At 38.3% G+C, this 22,963-nt stretch overlaps 1 protein-coding gene across 1 annotated transcript in view; it reads right to left on the reverse strand.

Moving 5' to 3' along the window:
* galnt18b (UDP-N-acetyl-alpha-D-galactosamine:polypeptide N-acetylgalactosaminyltransferase 18b) overlaps positions 1-22,963 on the reverse strand; it is a 71,568-nt gene that overhangs the window by 8,451 nt on the left and 40,154 nt on the right. The window contains exons 4-8 of the mRNA XM_010744806.3: positions 21,551-21,734; positions 20,327-20,524; positions 19,968-20,082; positions 6,687-6,872; positions 2,565-2,702 (exon numbers count right to left, since the gene is read on the reverse strand). Of these exons, the coding sequence (XP_010743108.1) occupies positions 2,565-2,702; positions 6,687-6,872; positions 19,968-20,082; positions 20,327-20,524; positions 21,551-21,734 (821 nt within the window). The remainder of the gene's footprint in view (positions 1-2,564; positions 2,703-6,686; positions 6,873-19,967; positions 20,083-20,326; positions 20,525-21,550; positions 21,735-22,963) is intronic.

Raw genomic sequence — 22,963 nt, forward strand, 5'->3', positions numbered from 1 at the left:
CAGTTGGCACCTTGCATGGTAGCCAGTGCCGTCAGCGCATGAATGTGCGTATGAATGGGTGAATGAGATATGTAGTGAAAAAGCGCCTTGAGTAGATTGGAGACTAGAAAGGTGCTGTTTAAGTACAGTCCATTTATCATCTAAATAACTGCACATCAAAATACCAGTGCTGCCAAAACCCAGACTGATAATCAGTGAAACTGAGAGGGGAGAGATGAAGGAGTGGTCTGCTCAATCACCATGACTCCAACTGCACCCAGAGCTTTCAAGTATGGCACGAATGTGTATTCATGCACTACCCAGTAACATAATGACTGCTGCTTCATTTTTAGGATAAAACAACACTTGGCTCACAATCTGATCTGATCTGACATGTTGAACTCATGATGAACTTTTATTGCTGCATATTTAGTCATAAATATTTTATGTTATACAAAGGCTTTAAAACAGACTTTGCTGGATATCCATACATTCTGTGAGATAAAAGCCATTTGGGTAAATTAAAAAAATTAATGGGGTTGAAAGAAAACACAATTTGTTGCTTAGTAGTTGAAAATTGATATTCATATATTTTTGCTCATTAAGATAAAAGACTATCTGCTACAGAATATCCTGAAATGATGGTTGTCATATATATTATATATTTATGGGCAATTTCTACTTCTCTTGCACATTTCTGTTACAAGAGCAAATCTAGTACTTTGTATTTGATGATGATAATGTCTCGTAGGCTTAAAATTTATAACTAGTATAACTGATTACTGGACTGTATGTTTAATAAGGAAACTGAAAACAATCTCCCTGATGAAGGAAATATAGCTGAAAATGTTTAGTCAGGTGTGTGGTGGAGAGAGGTTCTGGTGCTTTGATGGACTGAATAATAGTAACGGATAATTCCTGACCATGGGTGGTGTCCAGTCCACAGACAAACACATCTACTGCCAAACTATCACAGTGAGAGCGAGAAAGCTGCATCTACCACCTGCTCTCTTCAACTCTACAGAACATTATCTATCCCACAGGCGAATGAAACTATTATCCAAACATTAACTTCTGCTTGCCGTGCTGCTCACTGTTAATATGAAAATGTTTCCACGAGATTGTGTTGAGTTTGGACAGGCGTTATAAACTGAAACAGAGAAAGGAGAAAGATCATCCCTTTCATACTCTCTGGTGTTTGCATAAACAGAACCCAAATATTAAAAGATATTTACAGAAAATGCAGAATAATCTGCGCAGGTTGAAACATCTACAACATGAATCATAATCATACATACAAATGTAAATCAGGAGCTTCACGCTTGACGAATATGATTCAGACTTTGAGTCCCAGAGAGTTATTCATGCGCATCATGACAAAGGTCTGCCTGATTACGAGATACAAACTGCACTGCGGGGAGCTCCAGGGACGGTGGTTTGTGTGGGAAGTGAATGAGGTAAAGATGTTAGATCAGAAGAACACAGCTAGGCATGATTCAGCTCCCCATAGGCTCAGGAGATGTCTACTTCTATCTGACAATCAGTAAATCCACACGGTCCCGTGCAACAGCTCAGGTCTAAATATTTCTCATGGTGCAGAGGGAAAAAATAGTAAATGTGCATCAGTGACACCTGTGGGAACATTAGCTTAACGTGTGAAGCGTCATTTAGAGCGTCTTTAGCTTCTGTAATGTGACGTGTTTCTGAATGAAACGTGGGTGGAGTGTAGTTATTGGAAGGATTTAAATAAAATCCTTTAGATTTCATTGTACTGGTCCAACGTGGGCATGGCTTAGCGAATACACAGCGAACTCGCAGCTGTAAAGGACAGCAACGGCCTCCACCTGCTTCTCCCGCACCCACATTTGTATATCAGGAGGAAGAGGAGGATGAGAAATGAATAAATTAGACCTCAAACACATTCTTTGGAAATGTGAAATAATTTTTATTTTTCCCTGGCAAATAGGATATATACTCCTCAAACTACCACGACTGCCTAGCCCATCAAATGCATGTCGCAAATATAGAATAATGAGGTCAACTAACTCAGAGAAATGAATGTAATGAGGCCGGCCTATTTCCTTGCTATACCCTTCCACCATTTGTCATTTTGTACAAGAAGAAAAATCATAGAAAGTGGTGCAGTAATACTGTGGCCTGTATGTCACTGTGTATTAGGGTGCACCACAGTGATGTGAGGTGGGAGGACCGTGGAAATAAAGCTGTTTGAGAACAACTAGGAATGGGAAAATAGAAACACTGCCAGAATGCCCTGCTGGCTGTCAGTTTTCTGGCTTCTCTGACTAATAAAGCAGCAGCAAAGCTCTCTGCTCCATCTATATTTAGAGTAAACTTCAAATTAATCTATATATTTACATATCTGTGCGTCTAATTTGAAGTGAGCAGGAGAAAATCAAAGTCTCTGCAGCAAACCTCGTCTTTGTGAACTGTTTGTGTTCCTGACAGCAGCCATCCGGATCCCCACACAAGGGATTAAAATGATTTGCTCAGGCACGGTTTAGGCTTGTTCTGGCTTTTGCAGACAGTGAACTGAATCTGGGATGAAGAGGGAGGCGGCGGCTTACTACTCCATATGCGATGGTGTCGCTGTACATCCTCATCTCAGGGTACATGTTGACCAGGTACCATCGGAAAGTTTTACACTGCAGCCTCTTCCTCAGAGCTTTCCTCTCAGAGATATCGCCGATATCAATTCCTGAGTCCTGGGTTCAAACACACACACACAAACACGCACACACACACACACACGCACACACACACACACACACACACACACACACACACACACACACACACACACACACACAGAAACACAAAGCATAGAATTGATTAAATGTGGCTTGTGGAGAACCAAATCAGATAATGGGTCATTGAAAAACATTGTGCAGCCATTTGTTGTATATTTGAACAGCTTCTATGGGGTTTTGATTTTTTCCTCTTCTGACTTGAAAACCATCTACCATAATCAATCCAGATGTTTCACAGCCACACTGAGGACCGGCTCCATGTTGCAAGTGACTGAAAGTAACTTACTTGATTGAGGTACTTGTACATAACTTAAGTATTTCCATTTTATCCTACATAAACCTTTACTTTATTACATTTAAGAGGAAAATGCTGTGCTTGTCAGTCCATCACATTCATCTGGTGACTGTAGTACCTGTCAACTTTTCAGATTAAGAACATATAGTAGATACAATACATTTATAAAAACAACATTGTTTTTGAGAAGTTCCTTGTTTGTGTTAAGTTTACACCAAAGAGATTTCCTCCAAAAACTTCTTATGTGGTCCCGTTTAAATAATTCAAGGCAAGGACGTCAATACCAAAAAAACAGCATATTTTAGAGAAAGTTCCAGAAAACATAAACAGATTGTTGTATCAGAACAGAAATGTTTCATTTTTCTTCTTCCTTCAATCATCTCACGACCCATCAGATTTATTTTGTGACTCTTTAGAGGTGGTTCAAACCCCATTTTGGAAACCATTGCTTAAAACTAACTGTACCAGCTATAACAGTAAAAGGCCACTTACACACTGATGCGGTAGCACTCTAATAGTGTCATATATAATAACGGGCTATGGAGGACAGTCATAGTGTCAAAGCTGGGCAGCTTAACAGAATGAGTAATTGTGATACCTTAATTTTATTTACTTGCTAATAATTCTGTACTTTTACTTAAATCGGCTACATGTTTATTGCATTTATTAGACGTTTATTGCAAGGGGAATCCAACCAAATCTGACCCCCTTCTGTCTTTTTTGTTTATGTAGGTCATGTAGAGGCATCAGTATTAAATTGAAGCTGTTTCATAACAAGTTAAAAACTCCTTGTTGTACATTTAAGTAGGGATTGGCGTGCAATATTACAGTGTGTTATTGGTTATTTTTTAAATTAAAGATCAGAGTACTTCTACCACCACTGCATGTAACCATCTGCCCCATGTTGTCCACTGTCTCTAATCTAAAGTCACTGATGCTTGTTTTTAATAATTTAATAACTCAAAAGCTGTAGAGTAAAGTTGCTGACGGGGCACTGTGGTGCTCACAAACATCAAAAAGTGAACTCAGATGAGTTCAGACTTATATGACTTATATGAGCACTGTGTTGATCTTCACACTCTCAAAGGTAAATTAACACTGACAATTTTGCTGTGCGGTTAATTCATTGGGCTAAAGCTGGGGCTAAATTTCATGCTTCTTGAGTACAGACTCTGTTAAACGCCTCATTATTGACTGAATGAATTGCCTGCAGATGTTCATCTATTCATAACGTGGATTTACATATTCAAACAGATTATGCAGGAGAAGAAAAAAGCTTTGGTGAACAAACATCTGACTTCGCCTTTGAGCGATGCTACATTTAACCTAAGACGACCGTAGTGATTATTTACGTAATTTTACCGAATACCATTCAAGATAAAATATAAATCAGTATCTACTGAAAACACTAAAATATAACACTTATATAACACTGTTAAACCGTAAAAACACAAGACAGCATGTCGCATGTGCAGTTTGTTTTAGTTACCGGTAGATTAATGGCGAGTCTGCAGACATTTTGTAAAAATATGAGTTTGTATGCGTTTTTCAACATTACAAATAATACAACAGAGCCTCAAATGAAAAGATAATATGAATAAATTGATTGCATTCATTTTTCTCTCTGTATTATTAATCATTGTGCTCCCAAGTCACAGCTGCAATCCAGATAGTTTCTTTAATTCATCTTTTAAAATGTTATTTCTGTCATTTCTATTGAATTCTCTAACTGCTTATGTCTCAGTTTACTAAATCTTACTGAATAATATTTTGCATTTATTTATTGTGTGGCACATATTTAATTCAGGCCTTTCCCTAAGTGATGAGGAATAATTTCATCTGAGCCTTCTGGAGTTGTCAGGGGCTCGATTCAACTAAACATATGTGATGGAGGATTGCAGATAATAACAGATGACACTCAACTCTGTAACATTTAGATTAGGTGGCGGCAGAATGAATCGGGCCTGTTGGTCCTGTAGATTTATGGTGGTGTGCCTGATTATCTGTGTTCATATTTGTGTGTCTGTGAATCACTTCTTCACTTCTGACTTACATGAATTACCATACAAAAGGCTACAACAACAAATCCTGCATACAGAAAGAAAAATCAAGCTTTGACAAGCTATGAATAAGGTTCCTATTCTCATTATGTTGTTTCTAATAGCTATGGGACAAATAATCAATATTGCAATATGTGTGATATGGTCTGATGACACCTATACTGTGATGGGCTCACTTGTGATACTGAGACGGAGGTGTTTTCTTCCTATTCTGCACACATATGACGTCTCCATGGTTCTGCTGTCTGTCAATTCAGCCTGTAGCTATAGCTGACAGCTGACATTTTAAAAATGGGACACATACATGCATACTGAAGATTGTGCTAAAAGCAGACACCATTTCATCTCAGCTGTCTATAAAACCGAGAAGCTGAAGGAACGTCACAAAGGACAGCTTATGATGGATTCTGCTGTACAAAAAACTGTTTTGCAATTTCAGGGGTATAATTGTATCTGCAGTTAGACTGTCACACACAAATTCTGATTTTTTGTGCCTACACAGCCAAATATTGGTCACGGTCAACGAGAACACTGTTTAGACCACACCTATAGTGCGTTATGTGGGAATTTATAATGGAATATAATGCATTTATGGTGCTTACCATATGAACATTCATAAAGCATTACAGATGTGACTTAAAGAATTAGAACTTTAAGTGTCTTATGAATCGAAACTAGAGGTTAATGGAGTTTATAACACATTATGCCTACCTATACTCATGCACACACCTCAACAATCAACTGTAGTAAGAACTCATAAGGTGCTATAACAGTCCATGCAGTCTCATGAGTTATTATTGTATGTGCTCTGTAAAGTGAGGTACATATTGATGGATCTACATATAATAATTAATTCAAGTAAAGTTTGATACATTTATAAGAACTTATGCTGCATCATAAGTGACCATACTTATATTACAAGTTGATAATTATTGAGATGTGTTTATAGGTGAGTATAGGTAATCATAATGCATTATAAGCCCCATCAGTCAACCTATAGTTTATAACTAGTCAGGAGTAATTCACAAGTCACAGAGAGCATTATGTGTTATGTCAAGTTATAAAGCATTATGAATGCATTATAATTCACTATGAATGCCCAGATAACGCACTACACAAGTGTTACCAATGTGCTGTATAACTTCAACGTCTCTTAATGTGTCCTGTCTGTATGTCTACAGCAAAAAGTTCAGACACCAAATGTCAAAAATGTAATCTTTACATAAAAAAGGTGAATCAAAATGAGCTGCTTATGCTACTGAGCGGTTGTGCTGCATTGCTGTGCTGACTTTCACACAGTTCTTGGTTCTTTGTACTTAAAATATATTTAATATAATATTTATATATGTATTTCTATTATATATGTATATGTATTTATATATATATTATTTGTTCCTATTTTGTCTCAGATTTTTATATTAAATAATATAAATATAAATAAAAATAATTATGCCTTTCTATTCTAGATGTAGACGCGGACACAGATAACTGCCTGAATTGTGACACCAATGTGAGATCTGTGACCTGCACTTATTAGAATAGCCTGTGATTAACATGATTAACATGATTAACATGATCACTCACCTCCATGGGAATGTTCCAGGCCATGTAGACATGACTCTTAAACTCATCCATCCAAACCTCAGCAACTCTGAGGGCGTTTCGCCGCACATGAGACGTCAGATCCTCAGTGTAGGGTTTATGAGCACGCTCTATGTGGGCGATGCGAGCACAAGGCAGGACTTCGACACTGCCGCCACACTGCCATACCTGTTTTGTAGACATAATACAAAGAAGAGAGAAAATTTGTTATTCATCTACATTAACAGCTGGGTTCACTTTCAAGAGTTCAGTTGAAAAACATCTGTGCCAAAAGCTCCACAGATGTTGCTGTGACATACCCTGGAGCCTTGCATGTGATTATCATGCGAGGTAGTTCAGTTCAGTTCAGCATCGAAATAATGTTTGAAGTAAACCATAAAGATTTTTAAGAAAGCAAAAATTCCTCATGCTACCAGGGAGCTCAAATCTTAGAAAAATACAGTTTTACTTTTTAACAGTTTTCTCATAAACTTGATGAAATATGTTATTTTTTCTGTGCAGAGCTATGAACCCTTACTCTTTTCCACTGTTCTAGACTGAGACTTGAAAACAGACTCTTCCTCAGGTCGGAGATCAGTTTGGAAATCTCCACACAGTAACTGCAGCGGGCCACAATGGCGTAATTTCTAGGATGCTTAAAGCACGTTTTGGGCAACCAGCCGAGGCCCTTCATCACCTCTGCAGCCTAGTGTATCTTTGACTGTGAGGAGAGAGTCCCTGTGGTGGAAAACGTTAATGTCCCAGAGCCTGGGAGGAGAAGCCTGAGTCCTTGATGACAAAAAGCCACTGGCACTAACTCCTCACATAATGAAGACCTCTGGGAGGCTCAAGACCCTGGTGCAGGGATCTCTGCAAACGTTTCCCAACTGTGGTACTTCTATCCAGCAAATGGTGATAGGTAATAATAACAGATTCCTGCATAAAGACTAAAAGGAAATATTGTTAAATATGTTTTGTGTAGATGCAGCTTTGCAGCATCATAAGTGTTAAGTTACTCAGATTTTTGTATACATTGCATTCAGCAAAAATCAAAGAAACCAATTTTTCATATTGTGCATTTATATAATCTGCTTATTCACTTAATTACATAATTAACATTTCCCATACTTTCCTCCAAACATTTCTAATCAATCTGTAATCAAGCATTATAATTGTTGGCTTTGTGGTTATGTTTATTTATGTAAGTTCACTTAATTTATAGTCTTCTTTGCATTCTTTCCAGGATTCATCCCTAATCACCCAAACAAGTTTCAATTTATTATTTATTTTTTCGTTAACATTGATAGCATATGAATTTCTGACTCACAAAAACTGTCCTCACAATGCTGCTGATTAGTATCTGAAGGCTTTAAATGGTATCTCAGCACAATTCAAAGACTCCACAGAAGCAATGAAGATGTGCTTTTCTGTTCAAATGTTCGGATTTCTAAGGGGTCATCAAAGAAGATGTCACCACCAGAGCCTGTGGAGGATACTTAGAAATCACTTAAATGTGCGGAGCTTAACATTAGCCCAAGACACCCGGCGTTTCATCATGAATAAGGTTGAAATCATCATGCTGTGCTGTTATGTGAGCACCGAATAGCACAGCTGACATCCTTCTAAAGTAAAATGTGTCAGTTCCATCAGAAAACCTGCTGCCGAAGAACATATACAGTGTTTGGTGCAGATGGGCATCATCAAAGATGAGTAACAAACGTCAGACATGACATAAACTGTGGATGTGTTTGTGACTGTGATAGGACACGCTCCATGGCCACTGAAATGGCTGTCAAGCAGATGAACTGTTAGTGACAATTATTCAAGTCTTCTAATTCAAAAGGACAAAATGTATTTCATTTGCAACAGTAAACTCTGAACTGTCCTCGCAATGATATGATATAACTGGCAATTAACTGAGCATTATATACACAATGATCATGCACTGAATCTACAGCGTCCTTGAGTCCCCTGAAAGGCGTTATAAAAATGGGAGCTATATTCAAGATGTTGGTAAATGGCATCAGGACAAGACTAAACTCTGGGAGGCAGGAAACAGTTCAGTCTATGGAGCTACCTTTTCAATCTGGACCATGTTCCTATGTTCTTTTGTGGGTAAATGACAAACAGTGACACATTTTTGTTAAATTGGTCCAGCATTTAGTGAGAGCACAGCAGTCAGCAACGCAATCCTTCAGGGCGATTGCGCACTGTCAAAGTATGTCTGCTTGTTTTTGCCCCTGACAGGCATTATGGAAATAATCCCTACAAAAATAGACATTTTTAAGCATTAAGATCTTTTTTGTTTACCCAGAACCAGCTATATCACCACCATTATAAAACAGCAATGGGTATCTGTGCCAAATCCCATGGCAACCCATCCAACAGTTGTTGAAATATTTAAGTGGTGGCCTAACCAATTTCTAGGGTGCTGCTGCAAACATGAATAAAAATCAACAGATTGACAACGAAAATAATAAGTTGCAGACTTTATACGTCCAAACCCAGCTAAACACACGACTTTTTTGACATTTATTCAGGCTGAAAATGCTGCTGTAAAACATTGGGTCAATTATGCCTGCACTTCCTGAAACACATTCAATTACATCTTGTGTTCTCCCTCCATTTTCAGTGTCGACTTCCCTTTCTGACAATGGAACAAATTTGTGCCTGTGTGACGCCCCCTGCAGTTAACCACTAATTGTCCGCTGTTCTTTTCCCAAATTAATCACTATAAATGGGTAATTACTGTCAAGATAGACGTCTGAGTCATCCATTACTACTGAGGGATGTTTTGTTATTCTATTCAAAATACAACAATTTTATATAGTTGAATATTCCTAATAGGGTACTTCTCTTGAATCATCAAACTTTACTCCAAGAAGGTGGCATGGTCATGACCTCTATGCTGTCAGAAAGTTGTTGAAAAGCACTTAAGATTAGAAAACTTCTGACATGTCATTTAGGGGAGGCACCATACTTCACCCTCACTGTGAAACAAACATGTCAAATCACCACCTCACCACTTTCAGTCCATGTTTAAGTTTGCTTTGTGTTATTAGAAGTCAGGTCCTCACTCCACCAATCTGCCTGAATCTCAGTCAAGACGGCACATCACTCCCTGTAAACTTAAAACTCATCTCGTCAGGAAATACCTCACGTCCCCTGCTCCCACTTGTATCACACCTTTTCCTGCCATATCCTCCCGCAAATACGCTCTTGTCTAAATCTGATCTTCCTCGCTATCTCGTTGTTCTTCCTCTAATTTCTTTTCCTTGAACTTTTCTGGCAGAGATGCATTCTCATATTACAGGAATGTTTGCTGAGCTCTATTATCAGGGCGCCATCAGTTTTAGCCTAAGCTAATTTTACTGCTGCCCTCATCATAATTTGCTAGAAGTGCAAGTGCAAGAGCTAAATACCTTTAATGTAAATGTAATGGGAGTGGAAGTGCTTTATTCATTTTTCTGTCTACAGCGATGCCAGCTACCAAGCAGAGCATCTAGCAGTTTAAAGTGGATTTTGATGGGAGTACTCATCAGGTAATTTCACAAAATCTTTGAGGATATGAAGCATTATTATGTTGCAGTTTTAAGGTGCAGCAATATGTCAAATCAAATGACATAAAATACTATTTTCAGTTTAATATTTGGATTATCTACTTAATTATTTCATTAAAGTTTTGCAACCACTGGTTTGTGTATGGTTCGCTGCCTTAAAGTACCCCACCCAAAATCTAATTTTAGAGTGTACTCACCCCCTGCAGACTTGAAAGAGCTGTAACATGTTTGTGTTTTTCTTCTTCACTTAGAACAGCACAAGCTGGAGGTCATGTCAGTAACAACAGACACGAAAATTTTTCACAGCCGAAAAAAGGACCAAGACAGAAAATGTCAAAAACCACTTGTGCAACAAAAAACATTTCTCTGCTGTTCATTATAAGCTCGGTGTCATCTAATACTTCTCTGGTATGCCAATTCCTGTAGAAGTACCACCATTATGACAGACCCTTTGCAGCTATGGCCAGTTCATGGAAGAAGTGGGTTTATTTCTAAATTAAGATGAATATTACATGAAATGCAAAAACTATTACATTCCAGTGATCTCAAAGTTTATTTTCATTCATTGCTTTTTGTTTTCTGATGGTTAGAGATGAGAAGGAACCTTTGTTAACTTTTGTGCAAAAGACTTCTTGTTTTATAAAAGTGCTTCCATCAAACTGCATAATACCGCATGCAAGAATGTTAAGCTTAATAGGGTAACTAAGAGGGGTGGGTTTAAGCAATCAAATGTTACCCCTCTCATTACCATATTATTAATAAGATATACGCCATTTATTACCTGGAGCTATTTTCTCTGCATGCTATAATACCATTATTAACCTGCTACTCTTTTTGACATTCAGTAATAGAATAAAATTACATTTGCATTCCCGAAAAAGAGAAGTACCATCTTTGATAGAGCACTATGGGATGTGTCAGGTTGGTGAAAGTAGTCGAGGCACCAGAGGATTTAAAAAAAAGATGATATGGTCTTGTTTCAAGCTGGGCGGACTGAGATCTGAAGCCATGAGTTCATGCATCAGTTGTGCCGTGAGTCACCACAGCAAGTTGGAGGTAGGGATATGATGACGTGCGGTGCATATCCATGATAAACATCATGCCCCCGAAAAACTGACAGACATTTGAATACCACTAGATGTGCAGATATGATAGGAGCACAGCGGCTTTCTCTGAATGTTTTTCAGCAACAAAACAAAATAAAAAAAAAAAAACAGAAACAGAATGGTTTTATAGAACAGCTCCAAACAGTCAGTCAGTCGACAATGCAGAAATCTAACGAAAAATGTCCTGAAGTCTAAAAAGCATACACACAACATGACCAAAAAGTTGCCTTTATTAATTTAGTATGAAACATGTGTAGCAATGATGTTCCAAGCATCCTGGCAGTTTCTGATGTGAAAATGTGGTGACACCTTGTCGATGATAACTGTCAAGCTTGAAAAGAAATGCAACAGCAAAGGAAATACATACTTTTGCAGCCTCCTGACAAGATGAGCAGAACCTCAGGAATCTTTCGGCCATATCTTCCTGTGATTTACTATGCTGCTTTAGGAATCTTCTTTTTTCATTTTATACTTGTCTGTGTATCTGAAGCTATCTGCTTTCATCTCCCTGCACCACCACTCCAGCTCCCTCCCCTCCAGTAACCGTAACTGGCTTCTTAGAAAAAAAAAAAAAAAAAAACCTACCTTAATATTTCCCACTGCATTCTTTTCACATTTCCTCAGTATTTTGTGACAATAAAACCCTTCACATCAAGGCACAGACTTACTTTTCAGGTAAAGCTGAGCTTCCTCTTTTTGCTGCCCAGAGCAAAGAGTTGAAGCATTGCAGACAATTTGGCATTGAGTTTCCACTGTGTATGTGTATCAAATCACAGTGTCTGCTGTCTGAAAAGGAGAGTACATTTCCTGTGCTTTCCACAGAAACGCTGAACCATCTACAGACAAAAATCAACAAATCAACATGATACAACTCCACCACTGTCCTTCAGCCTACATAAACACACAGTTAGGATAGTACACATGTGATGTATTTCAAATATATATAAATGATATGTATTACAGTTTAATAACTGTATCATTATTGCCACAATACATAGACATGTATGCGTATGGTGACACTAAATTGCCCAGGTACCAAGCAGCGCATCTAGTGGTTTAAAGTGCATTTTTGGTGTATCTGTATTTCTATGTTCAAGGTTAATTTACTGCAAGTTGTCACTTTATTCTACACAACAAACAAACCCCATAACTATTCCCAGTATTTATGATGGAGTGTGGAGGATGAATTGCGGAGCCTGAGGAAAGAAGCTGTTCTTTGTACAAACCCTGAGTGTAACCCTGCACTTTACAAGAGCCACTGGAAATCACAAAGCCAAACTCTGAGAGCTAATATGCAGCATCCTGTTCTTTTTAAATATACTGTTAGACTGTACAGAATTCTGTGTTCTAGCTAATAAATGATGACATTGATGAGGAAATTATTGTGTTGATTAGACCAGTGAGACGTGGGGGTGGATGTCCCTCATGCTCACTGTGATAATTAATTAAACTGAGGAAATAAACAGTCATTCGAAGACAAAATAAGTTTTAAAATCTGTTCACTCACTGCTGTGTGTGTGTGTGTCAGCTCACTCCTTTCCTTTGATAACATTACAATTATTTGTATTTGTAACAGACAATTTCCCTGTTCCAGCTTCTCGAATCTGAAACTCTGCTGTTTTTCTTCTTTATGTGATCAGATTTTGGGGTTTTTGAACCAACATGTGCTAACATAGCAGTTGCCAGCCCCACAGATTTTGAGCTTCAAAACGGCTCTTCAGAAACCTGTGGGTAATTTCACACATACACTGTACAGTCTTTATACTGTTAGTGGTTTGGAACAGTTGCTTGGAAAAAAACAAAATGTTTTAAGACATTACTTTGGCAGCTTGTAGACATTTTATTAATTTATTTTATTCAGAAAACAATCATCAGTTTAATGGATCGTGAAAATAATCAGTGGTTGCAGTCCTCACAATAAACCTATTTTGAAATCCTGGTCAATTCTCCTGTGTGCAACTTTAGTCCACGTTTAGTCCATGGTCTTAAAATGCGTATGGCTAATCATGGGCCCCATATGACACTGTTTCTGACTGGAGAGTCTTTTTAAATAATTGTTTCAATGCTGTATTTGAAGGGAGATGTCTCAAAACACAGACCAATTAAGAAAACTATGAACATGGCTTGTTACCTCGAGGAGTTAGTGAGTAATGTTTTTTTTTTTTTTTGTAATTTAGTTAACCTACTCTCTAAATCCTAAAAAATCCCAACACCGATTGTTAAATTGACATGGGAAATAAAGCCAGGCTGCTAGTATTGAGCGATAATGCGTTACATGCACATTCATTATCCTTTTTTATTTTCACTGATCCTCCCTTGGCTCCACTTGCTCTGAATGTTGCCCTTGAACATAAATCACTAATGTAGAATAAATGCATATAAATGCAATTTGTAGGAGACAGGCCCGCAGTAATCCATGCAGACAGCAACGTGAAGAGTCGTAGCCTTGCATTATTAATATATCACTTACTATCACATCCCGTCTAACTAAAAACATGGAGTTTTCTAGAATGCTAGAGATGCTGATGAGCTTCTTGATTGGTTGTTTGTGTTAATTATCCAGAGACTGTTACTACAAACCTAACTAGCTGTATTCTTGTCCTTTCATATCTGACTATTGCTGCACTACTTTTAGATATATTTATAGGCAACCGCTGACAAACAAGATAGAATTGATGTTATTCAGAATGTAAAAGAACATCTATCGAATGACATATATTATTTAACACTCATATCCACGAGTGAATCAAGCCTAAAACTACATAGTGAGGTATGGCATTGTCTTCTTGCTGATTTTACCTCCAGAAGCAACAATAAGGAATTTAATTCAGCGGTTTAATGACAAGTAGCTCTTGGCATATCTGCACTGGGATTGCCACCAGTTGCAACAAGGAGGTGCTTATTAAGAAAGAAAAAAAATGGAAAAAGCCTGCAGTCTGAACATCGACGAGCACAGTTTTGCTGTGTCGACGTGAAATTGAACCCACTGAGAACAAAAATACCTCTTTGACTAGGGACTTGATTTATTTTTTATTATAAACAGTTTCCTTCCTCCAAACAACTGTTATCATCAGCAGAAAAAAAAGTGTGAATCTGAGAGAAGATAAACATTCAAAAACGTTGGCATATTGTTCACAAATTCCTGCTTGTGAGACAACACCTTCACACAGTCATCAAGCAAGTTCTCTACCTACACAATAACCTTTATTAGTACTTCATACATAAGACCATGAGATGGAAGTAAATTTTCACACTTGAACTTATTTACCCCCGGAGCTTTGCAGAGTTTGTGCCCTCGATGTTCATTTGAGGTGATAAATATGTAAATCAAGGCATGTGCGCTTTCAAATCACAATACACAGTGCAGGAAATATAACTTTAAGCAGGCTAGAATGAAACCACAAATACTATCTCATGAAAAAAGTCAATATTGCACAAAGCCGCATACTGCCACCTAAAACGGATGCAGCAGGTTTGCCGTCTACCAGATCTGTCAAATCTGATCCAGCTTCTCCATGGGGATGCATGTTCAAGCTTTAGTATTCACTCTGTGCTCCCATCCAGAGGGTACCTGGTACCTACTGAAAAACTCTGCTACCACAACTCATACACTCTGCTGCAGCCAAACTGGGTTCAACCTCCCTACAGTCCTCCTATATCAACAACACTGTAAAGCAATCCTCAACTCCTCTTTGCTCTTACTCTCCTAGATGAGGTTTTATCATTGCTTCAGCTGCTCATAAATTTTCCCCATGATGGTGACATAGTTTCCTCATGCCAGTTAAAACAACTGAGCCCCCCAAAATCAGCTCCATCTGCCTTTTAATACATTCACCAACTCAAGAACTATGTTGTGATTATAGGGTATAATGTTGTCTGGTTTTGAAATGTGATAAAGAAGCCGTAACATTATGTTCTCCGTTCACAGCCCTAAATACAATAAGCTGCAATGCAGAACCAGCTTTAACTTATGAAGCAATTTGAGCTACAGTAGCTTGTGCGCTGGATTGGATCACACGGGCCAGTCTTTGCTCCCACGTCCATCAATGGCTCATGTTTCCGGTTCACCACTTTTGATAGGTACTGACCACTGTACACCACGACCACTTCACAGGTTCTAACCCAGTCATCTAGCCATCACAATTTGGACCCTGTGAAAGTGATAAAATCTTTTCGTTTGCCCATTTTTCCTGCTTCTAACATCAACTTTGAGGACGAAATGTTCACTTGTTGCCCATAAAGTTGGAATAATTTGGTTTTCAGACATATTCCTCTTTTTATTACTATTTATACACATCAGCTTTATTGTGGTTTGATTTTCACTTGATATGTTTGGAAGAGATCGATCAGTAAAGTTTTGAGAAGATACACTTCATCAAGAGAAGAGCTAAAAATATTTTATTTCAACCTATGGGCAGCAGTGTATATCCTACCCACTGACAGATATCATGATAACGAGATAATCAGTGTTACTCACTGTCAGTGGTCATTATGGCTTTATGGCTGACGGGTGTATATATGGTACTAGATAATTATACTATATTTAAAATAAACCTCTGTGCCAATCTGATAAAAATATATAGCCTATATTATAAAATCTATAAATGCATTTTAGTTTGTACAGTCACACTTCAAATGTGAGTGCTACTATAGTTAACTATGATCATTACTGTCTGTAGCTGTAATACAATACAACATGCTTTATATATACAGCTTCTTTTAAGAAATAATTAAAGGAAGGAAAGGTACAAACATAATTCAGATAAAATAAAAGGTAGTTTTAAAAGTTTAGTTATAAGTAATATACTCTGGGCCTCTGCCCTCTACCTTGCAGTGTAAAATCAATTCTAAAACTGGACTGGTGTCTGTTTACTGTTAATATGACTCTTATTAAAAGAATGTTACTTCCCAGTACACTATAAGAAATATTGCAATAATATTACAGTAGTAGTAATACGTCCCACTGGTTAATATAAACCACTTCAATCTGCATTTCTATAGTTAACTATGCAGATTTTATAGAAGCTGTGGTATTTCTTTAGGGGCTACATTACTATTCACATTACCTCTGTCAGACAGACAAAAGACATTCTCATTGATTGTCTTGTTGTTTTGACATTACTCGGTGGAGTTTAATAGATTTTCAGCAGCAGCAGCGGGGTCATGAAACTCATTTAGTGCTGTTCTACAATTACTAACTCAGTCATTATGGTACAACTTTTGGTATTCATCCTGGATGATTATGCAGATGTTTTGTATCTTTCAAATGACACAGAAAGTCAAAACAGCAGTGTAGGAGGTGAATAACCGGCAGTTCATGCACGTCAGTTATTTATGGATACTGTTAATGCTGAGTGAGTGCAGTGATAACCTCTGTTTAGTTTCATTTATTCGAGATGTGTTCCACAAATATGTTATTATGAACAAGGCTGTGAAAAAAAAAAAGATGAAACGTCGAGGCTAAAGTTAAAAGAGCCTGTTTTTAAAAAGATAACATTTATTTATATATTTTCAGATTTATTAGCTCAGAATTAACAATCTGTGTTTTGAATTTTACACGATTCTGAACTTTTGATGTGCGGATGAACTGTTTATTAATTGGTCGTTCATTGCATTCTATTCTTATAGTCATATCGTCATTAGAGTAATGTGTGTTGCACTGAGTGTCATTTATTCTTTGTGCTATCTGTACTTTTCACATTGGCGTTTAAAATGCTCATACAGATAATTACACGCTGTTTATATTAATTACAAATTGCATGCCAAATATTTCATCATTACATCATTATGACAGTAATGGTGTTTTATTGCCACTTCCATAAATACTGTGCACAAAGCCGGCCTCATAATTGTTTTTCATAGCCCCTCAATGATTCTCATTTCTCAACACAATCTTCCTGGCACTGGTTGCTTTGGTCTTTCTGTGATGTATTGTTCCGGGGCTAGCTTTGTTGGCGCAATACCCAGTATTCACAGGTGTTCTGGGAAACCATTTGTATTACTATTCAGTTTCAGGGTCCTGTCCAATTTGCTGTGTGCTCTGCTGTCCAGTCTGACTTGAAGGATCACCTCACACCGACTACTGTATATCTTGTTTTTTCTGCACGTCCATAAACCAATACACAAAACAAATCAACACATTGTGACTTGAAGCTCAAAAAGACAGCCTGTACTGACAGCTCTGACAGGGAAAGTTGTGCAGTGAGTCTAACTCTGTGTTATATAGTGGACACCAAGGACTACTACTAGAGTTGTACATAAGGATATATGGTTAAGGATTTAAGACACATAAAATAAACGCAACATTTGTGTCATCGTGTTGAATTACAGTGATAATTCTTGTACATCATGTTAGAAATATTCTGCTTGTACTTTGTGACCGAAAGTGAACACAGAGTAGCAGTTCAGTTCACCCTCACACTAACCAGGACATCCCTTCAAGCTTCGGCCAAAGCCCGAAGCTGTTGGCCTGGTTTGAGTGCATCTCTGAGGAGCCAGTCTGTGTGCTGGCAGGTGGTCTGAAGGCATGACCAATACACTGCAGACAGACAGACAGACAGACCATGCTGGGGCTCTATGGGACTGCTAATCTGGGGCCAATCCAAGGTCCTGCGGTCTTGTAGCTTTCAGCTCCCTTTGCCACCCTTCTGCTTCAAAAGCATTACAGAACTCTAAACTACATTAACCTCCAGACAAGGTCAGGTTCCTTCAGTCCAACAGGCAAGAAAACAACATGGAAAGCAACACTGAGCTCAGAACTGAGTGATAGACAAAAAAATATCCATCAAACATAGAGCTAGGGCTCTGTATGTGTGATATAATCATCAGTGTGTCCAGCTATAAAGCAATCAGTGGGGCTATTATGAGGCCCAGGAACTCTAAAAGCATGTAATTTCTAGAAGAAAATGTCTTACAGGACTAATCTCCCTTCTTGACTGATGATTGCATCTCTGTCATTAGTGAGGATGAAAATCTCCACTTTCCTGTCGTAAGCGTGGCTCCATTTCCTCCTCACAGTGAAATCTAGGGAGGAGTGGAGCTGAGGAGGAACCGTCTCCAACTTCTTACTGTTACTGAACAGGCTGATAGCCGCATTAATGACTTACAGTGTACAGTGGATATGTGCTATCACTAGCCATCCCTCTCTCTGGCTCATCTGCTTGTCGTACTGCTGAACTGAACACACACCAGAACAATTACCACCAATTCAGATCTGGTGATGGTGTGCAAATTAAGTATAGCATCATGTGAGGAGAATGCAACATAAGTGCATCTATCTGCTCTCAACAATGCTGTTCTCTTCACACATCACTGCCAACAGTAACAATGACTTCGAGTACTACAACTCTCACATGTGCTTCAGTGGGCTCACCAGGGAATGAAGGTCATCATTCAGACTTCCGAATTAATTAGGAGTGATTATTTATTCTAGCTAAAACTACACGAGAGAGCATGTCACAGTGTGTTCTGGGTACACTTGGTGAAGGATAATTTACTCCACTGTGTTCCTGTCACATCATGTAAGTACTGTCATTAGTTTCCCTGTTTGAAAGGGTTTAAAGGATCAGAAATGTGATATTCTATGTGTGTCTTATTGTCAGTAATTTAACATATCTCATGGAGAATCTAAAACAAACAATAAAATGATCATTTTAACAAATATTTCATGTGTACCTAAAGCCTGATATAGATTATTACACAGATTCTGACTATTTCTGAGTCAACTAAGAAAACTAGAGATGTTTTTATATGAAGGTTTTTTATTACTGGAATTATTGCTACTGTAGACCTTCATGTTGGAAAATGAAATTTACAGAAAATACAATTCAATTCAATAAAAAGGTTACGGTGCAGTCGAAGGGGCTGAGTGCTTTAGTTTACTGTACTTTGATTTACTCCCACATTCAGCCCTGCTGCTGTTAATACACACTATAGCACCAAATGTGTTTAAATCCTCAGCTGAATAATAGTATGTTCTGAGTCCATTCTTTTTCTTAGGTACAGCTGAAGAAGCTCACACGATATGATGAAAAGCTTCAGAGTAGCTGCTAAATCGACCTTGAGGTTAGATTGTTTTGTTACTATATATTTGCTTTTGTCTTCAGTAGGAACTGTTAGGTGTGCGGTTCAGTGTCACTGACAGGAAGGGAGGAAGGAAGTCAAAAAGTAAAGAGAGAGACAGACAAACGCATTGTTGGTTCTTTTCAGTGAATGTGCTGACAAGAAAAAAAAACACTGAATAACTTCAGCTTTATATTCATAATCTAAGAAGATAAATTACATTCAACTAAAATAATATATCATCAAAAGCAACGTTCTGACAGTTTGCAGAACACTTTCATTCCATGAAAAGAAAAACACCTATTGGCTGGATATCCTCCTTCTTATCTCTTTACTAACTGCCACTCCACCTTTACACCATTTATCAGGCTACACCTCAGACTATATCGCTTGTAGCCAAATGACACTTTTTTCAGCGAGTTTAGTGTTTTGACAATGAGATCTACGGTGACCTTGCTCTCAGCAGACATTAGGTGTCATTATCATAGTTAATTTTCCACACACTACCTGGATGAACAATGGTCCATGGCCGCAGGGGGGTTGACATTATTACTCACCCTGATACCCAGCTCCACGTTTTCTCCCCCGTACACCTCCATCCCCTCATCCAGCAACCCAATCTCCTCAAAGTACAGCCTATCAACCACGAAGCAGCCAATCAGGGCCGGGCTCCTGAGGGATTAAAGATAGTTAAGATCAGTTTTGTTCCTTTGCACAGGTAGCCTGGCACAGTTGCTATAGTGACAGCAGAGACAAGAAGAGAAATGTAACCTTGCAGAGCATATAGTATGAAAACTGCCCGAATTACCCTTTTTATCAGGGTTAACATATGTTTACTTAATTTCAGATTTAAGAGACTAGAAGACTCATTTTATTTGATTCACGCTAGAAAGAAGAAATTGTGGTGTTGACTTACTGGATTGGTGCAGTCTTGTTGCCCTTGTGCCACCAGGACTTGGGTGGGTTGAGGTAGCGACACCACAGCTCCCAGTCAAAGCCCTGGGCAGACAGCGGATATTCTTCAATCTCAAATGTGTCGTACTTGATGTTATCAAATGATGGGGAGATTATGCGCGTTCTGTCTTCTTTAATTCTCTGCAGGATGGGTTCAGCCCTTCAAATATGGAAAGAGAAAGTCATTTTACAGAGTGCTTGTTTTGACAGGCTTTTTCCGTTACCTTTGTGATCATGTCTGTCATGTATGGGGCACTTTTAAAACACCAATCTCACCATTTCAAGATGAATCCAATTTATTAGTCTGACAAAAGCATCATTTCTCATTGGATAAGCGGATAGAATTTTTTCATCAAAATGTGAAGAGATGAAATATGCTTATTCATTTGTAAACATTTAATCAAGTGACTCAGAAAATGCACAATTTATTTACAAGGTCAATTAATAGTGCATGCGTGCCCCTTACTTATGCTCCTTTTCTAAATATGTGGCAAACCTGTATAACAAGACATTGCAGAGCAGTGTTTGATGCTCCTACTATTAAGGATTTCAATGTGGTAGAAATATTTAAAGCAACAGTTTCCTGTGTTACAGTAGCTTAGTTTGGTATCTACCAGCACCCCCTCTAAAGCTCTAAAGATTATTATGTGATTGCTTAAACTGTAAAAAAAATAGTGTAGTTGGTTTTTACTACCCTCGGTCAGAACCATGCTAGCTCTGTCCCCTGGTTATGCTGAGGTAACTAGTTGCACGCTGTTGTAATGGTTTTGTATGTGTTTCTGCAGCCTTATATTTAATGGGTAGATAAAAAAGTAGTATCAGTCTTCTCATCTAACTTTCAGCAAGAAAACAGATTCCCTGAATGTCAAACTATTGCTTTAATGAGTTCATGTCTGGATCAAGAAAGCAGATGGATGCTGTTCAGATTTTCATGACAGATTTGGGACAGAGTGCAGAGCTATCCGGCGGAGTATTACGACCCCGGTAGATTAATGACTGTTGTGATCTTGTGCAGGGTGTACTCATCGTAGACACAGAATGCAGTCACTAGAAAAAGAGCCAACTTGCAGTCTTTGTTTTTAAATTAGGTAATTTTCTGTAAACCCACACAGAGTGACTCAAGGACCAGCGCTCTTGTATTGAGCTGTGCTAGCATCGTGCTGCACTTCACTTGTGAGTGACTCACCAGCCAACGTTGAACTCAACGTGGGCATCAAACAGGGCAACAACTGGGGCAGTGGCAGCCCTCCAGCCACTCACTCTGGACCGGATCAGACCCTCCTGCTTGGAGTGCCGCACCATCTTAATGAATCCTGGATGCTTGCTGTTAGTTTCAGACACAAAATCCTGCAGTTTCTCCTTCAGCTCGTCTACAAAACACACAAACACGCAACAATTTTACATGAACATCTTTTGTAGTTCTTGAAAATCCCATATGAGATGATGAGGTGAGTACAGTGAGAGCTGCTTTGTGAGCAAACTTCCACCCACAAGACACTGTCATGTCCTCCTCCAGTGGGCACTATTTCATTGGTAGAAGGCCAAAAGCACTCATGCTTCACTGCTTTGATCACTGGACCAAAGAGGCAGCAGCTTGAGCCAGCACTGCAGACCTCCATGGGGCTTACCAGTCATAACGGGATATTGCAATATTGAGGACTCAGCCTGCAATGTCTTTCAAAACATGGGGGGGGAGGAGAAGTCCATCCGTTTTAATGTTTGGCTTTAAAGTTTACCTCCATTATTACCTGAGCTACATACTGTATGAGGAATCATAGCCTGTGGGATAAAACAGTCAGTGCTACTTCTGTGAAAAAGAATCATAGTTTCCCCTACAAGCTATAAGCAGTAGCAATATTTCTACAAATTGTCTCAAATGTGCATGAGATTGCAGCAATGTTTTAGAAGTTCTCTTTGTGGTTCACCAAGTGAAAAAAACTTGATGATGCTGATATAGGCCAGACTCTGGAGAAAAAGCCAGTGAGTGAGAAAAACCACAACTATATCCCACGTTAAAAAAAAAAAACTTTAATCAGGCTGTGTTTCATCATTCCCAGTATAAATCACCTTAGGCTGTGTCTTCACTATTTTGCTTTAAACCGCCGCTACCTTTTGATTTTAAAGAGAACGGGGTGCAGTTGTAGGCAGACAGAAAGAGGCCGACATGAAATCATGCCGTTTCTGGCTTCTTCAGATGCAACCGCGAGTCGAAAAACTTTGATTTTCCAAACCAACAGAACTGGAAAAAAAGTTATTATTAAGTTAGTTTCAAAAAGTAGTTCATGTAATTGAAGTTATGAAAACACTGGCTCTGTTACTCATAGAAAGTGCACAACATGAGATTCACTTTTTATCAAACGCACAAAATATGATTAAAGCAGCAAACACTGAAAGATTCTGTGCAAAGAACAAATTCAGGTTTAGTGTTATAGATAACGTTGACCCTGTAGATAAACAAGTCTTACAGCAGATCAATCAGTGATTTCAATATAAAATGCAACAATATATAATGGGAATTATTTTAGCTCATGATAAGATCCCATCAGAGATTTGAAAAGCAGTATTTATTTTCATCCACATGTGGAAAAAAGTCACATTA

This window comes from Larimichthys crocea, chromosome VIII (assembly GCF_000972845.2).
Source record: "Larimichthys crocea isolate SSNF chromosome VIII, L_crocea_2.0, whole genome shotgun sequence".
In the NCBI taxonomy this organism is placed as follows: Eukaryota; Metazoa; Chordata; class Actinopteri; family Sciaenidae; genus Larimichthys; species Larimichthys crocea.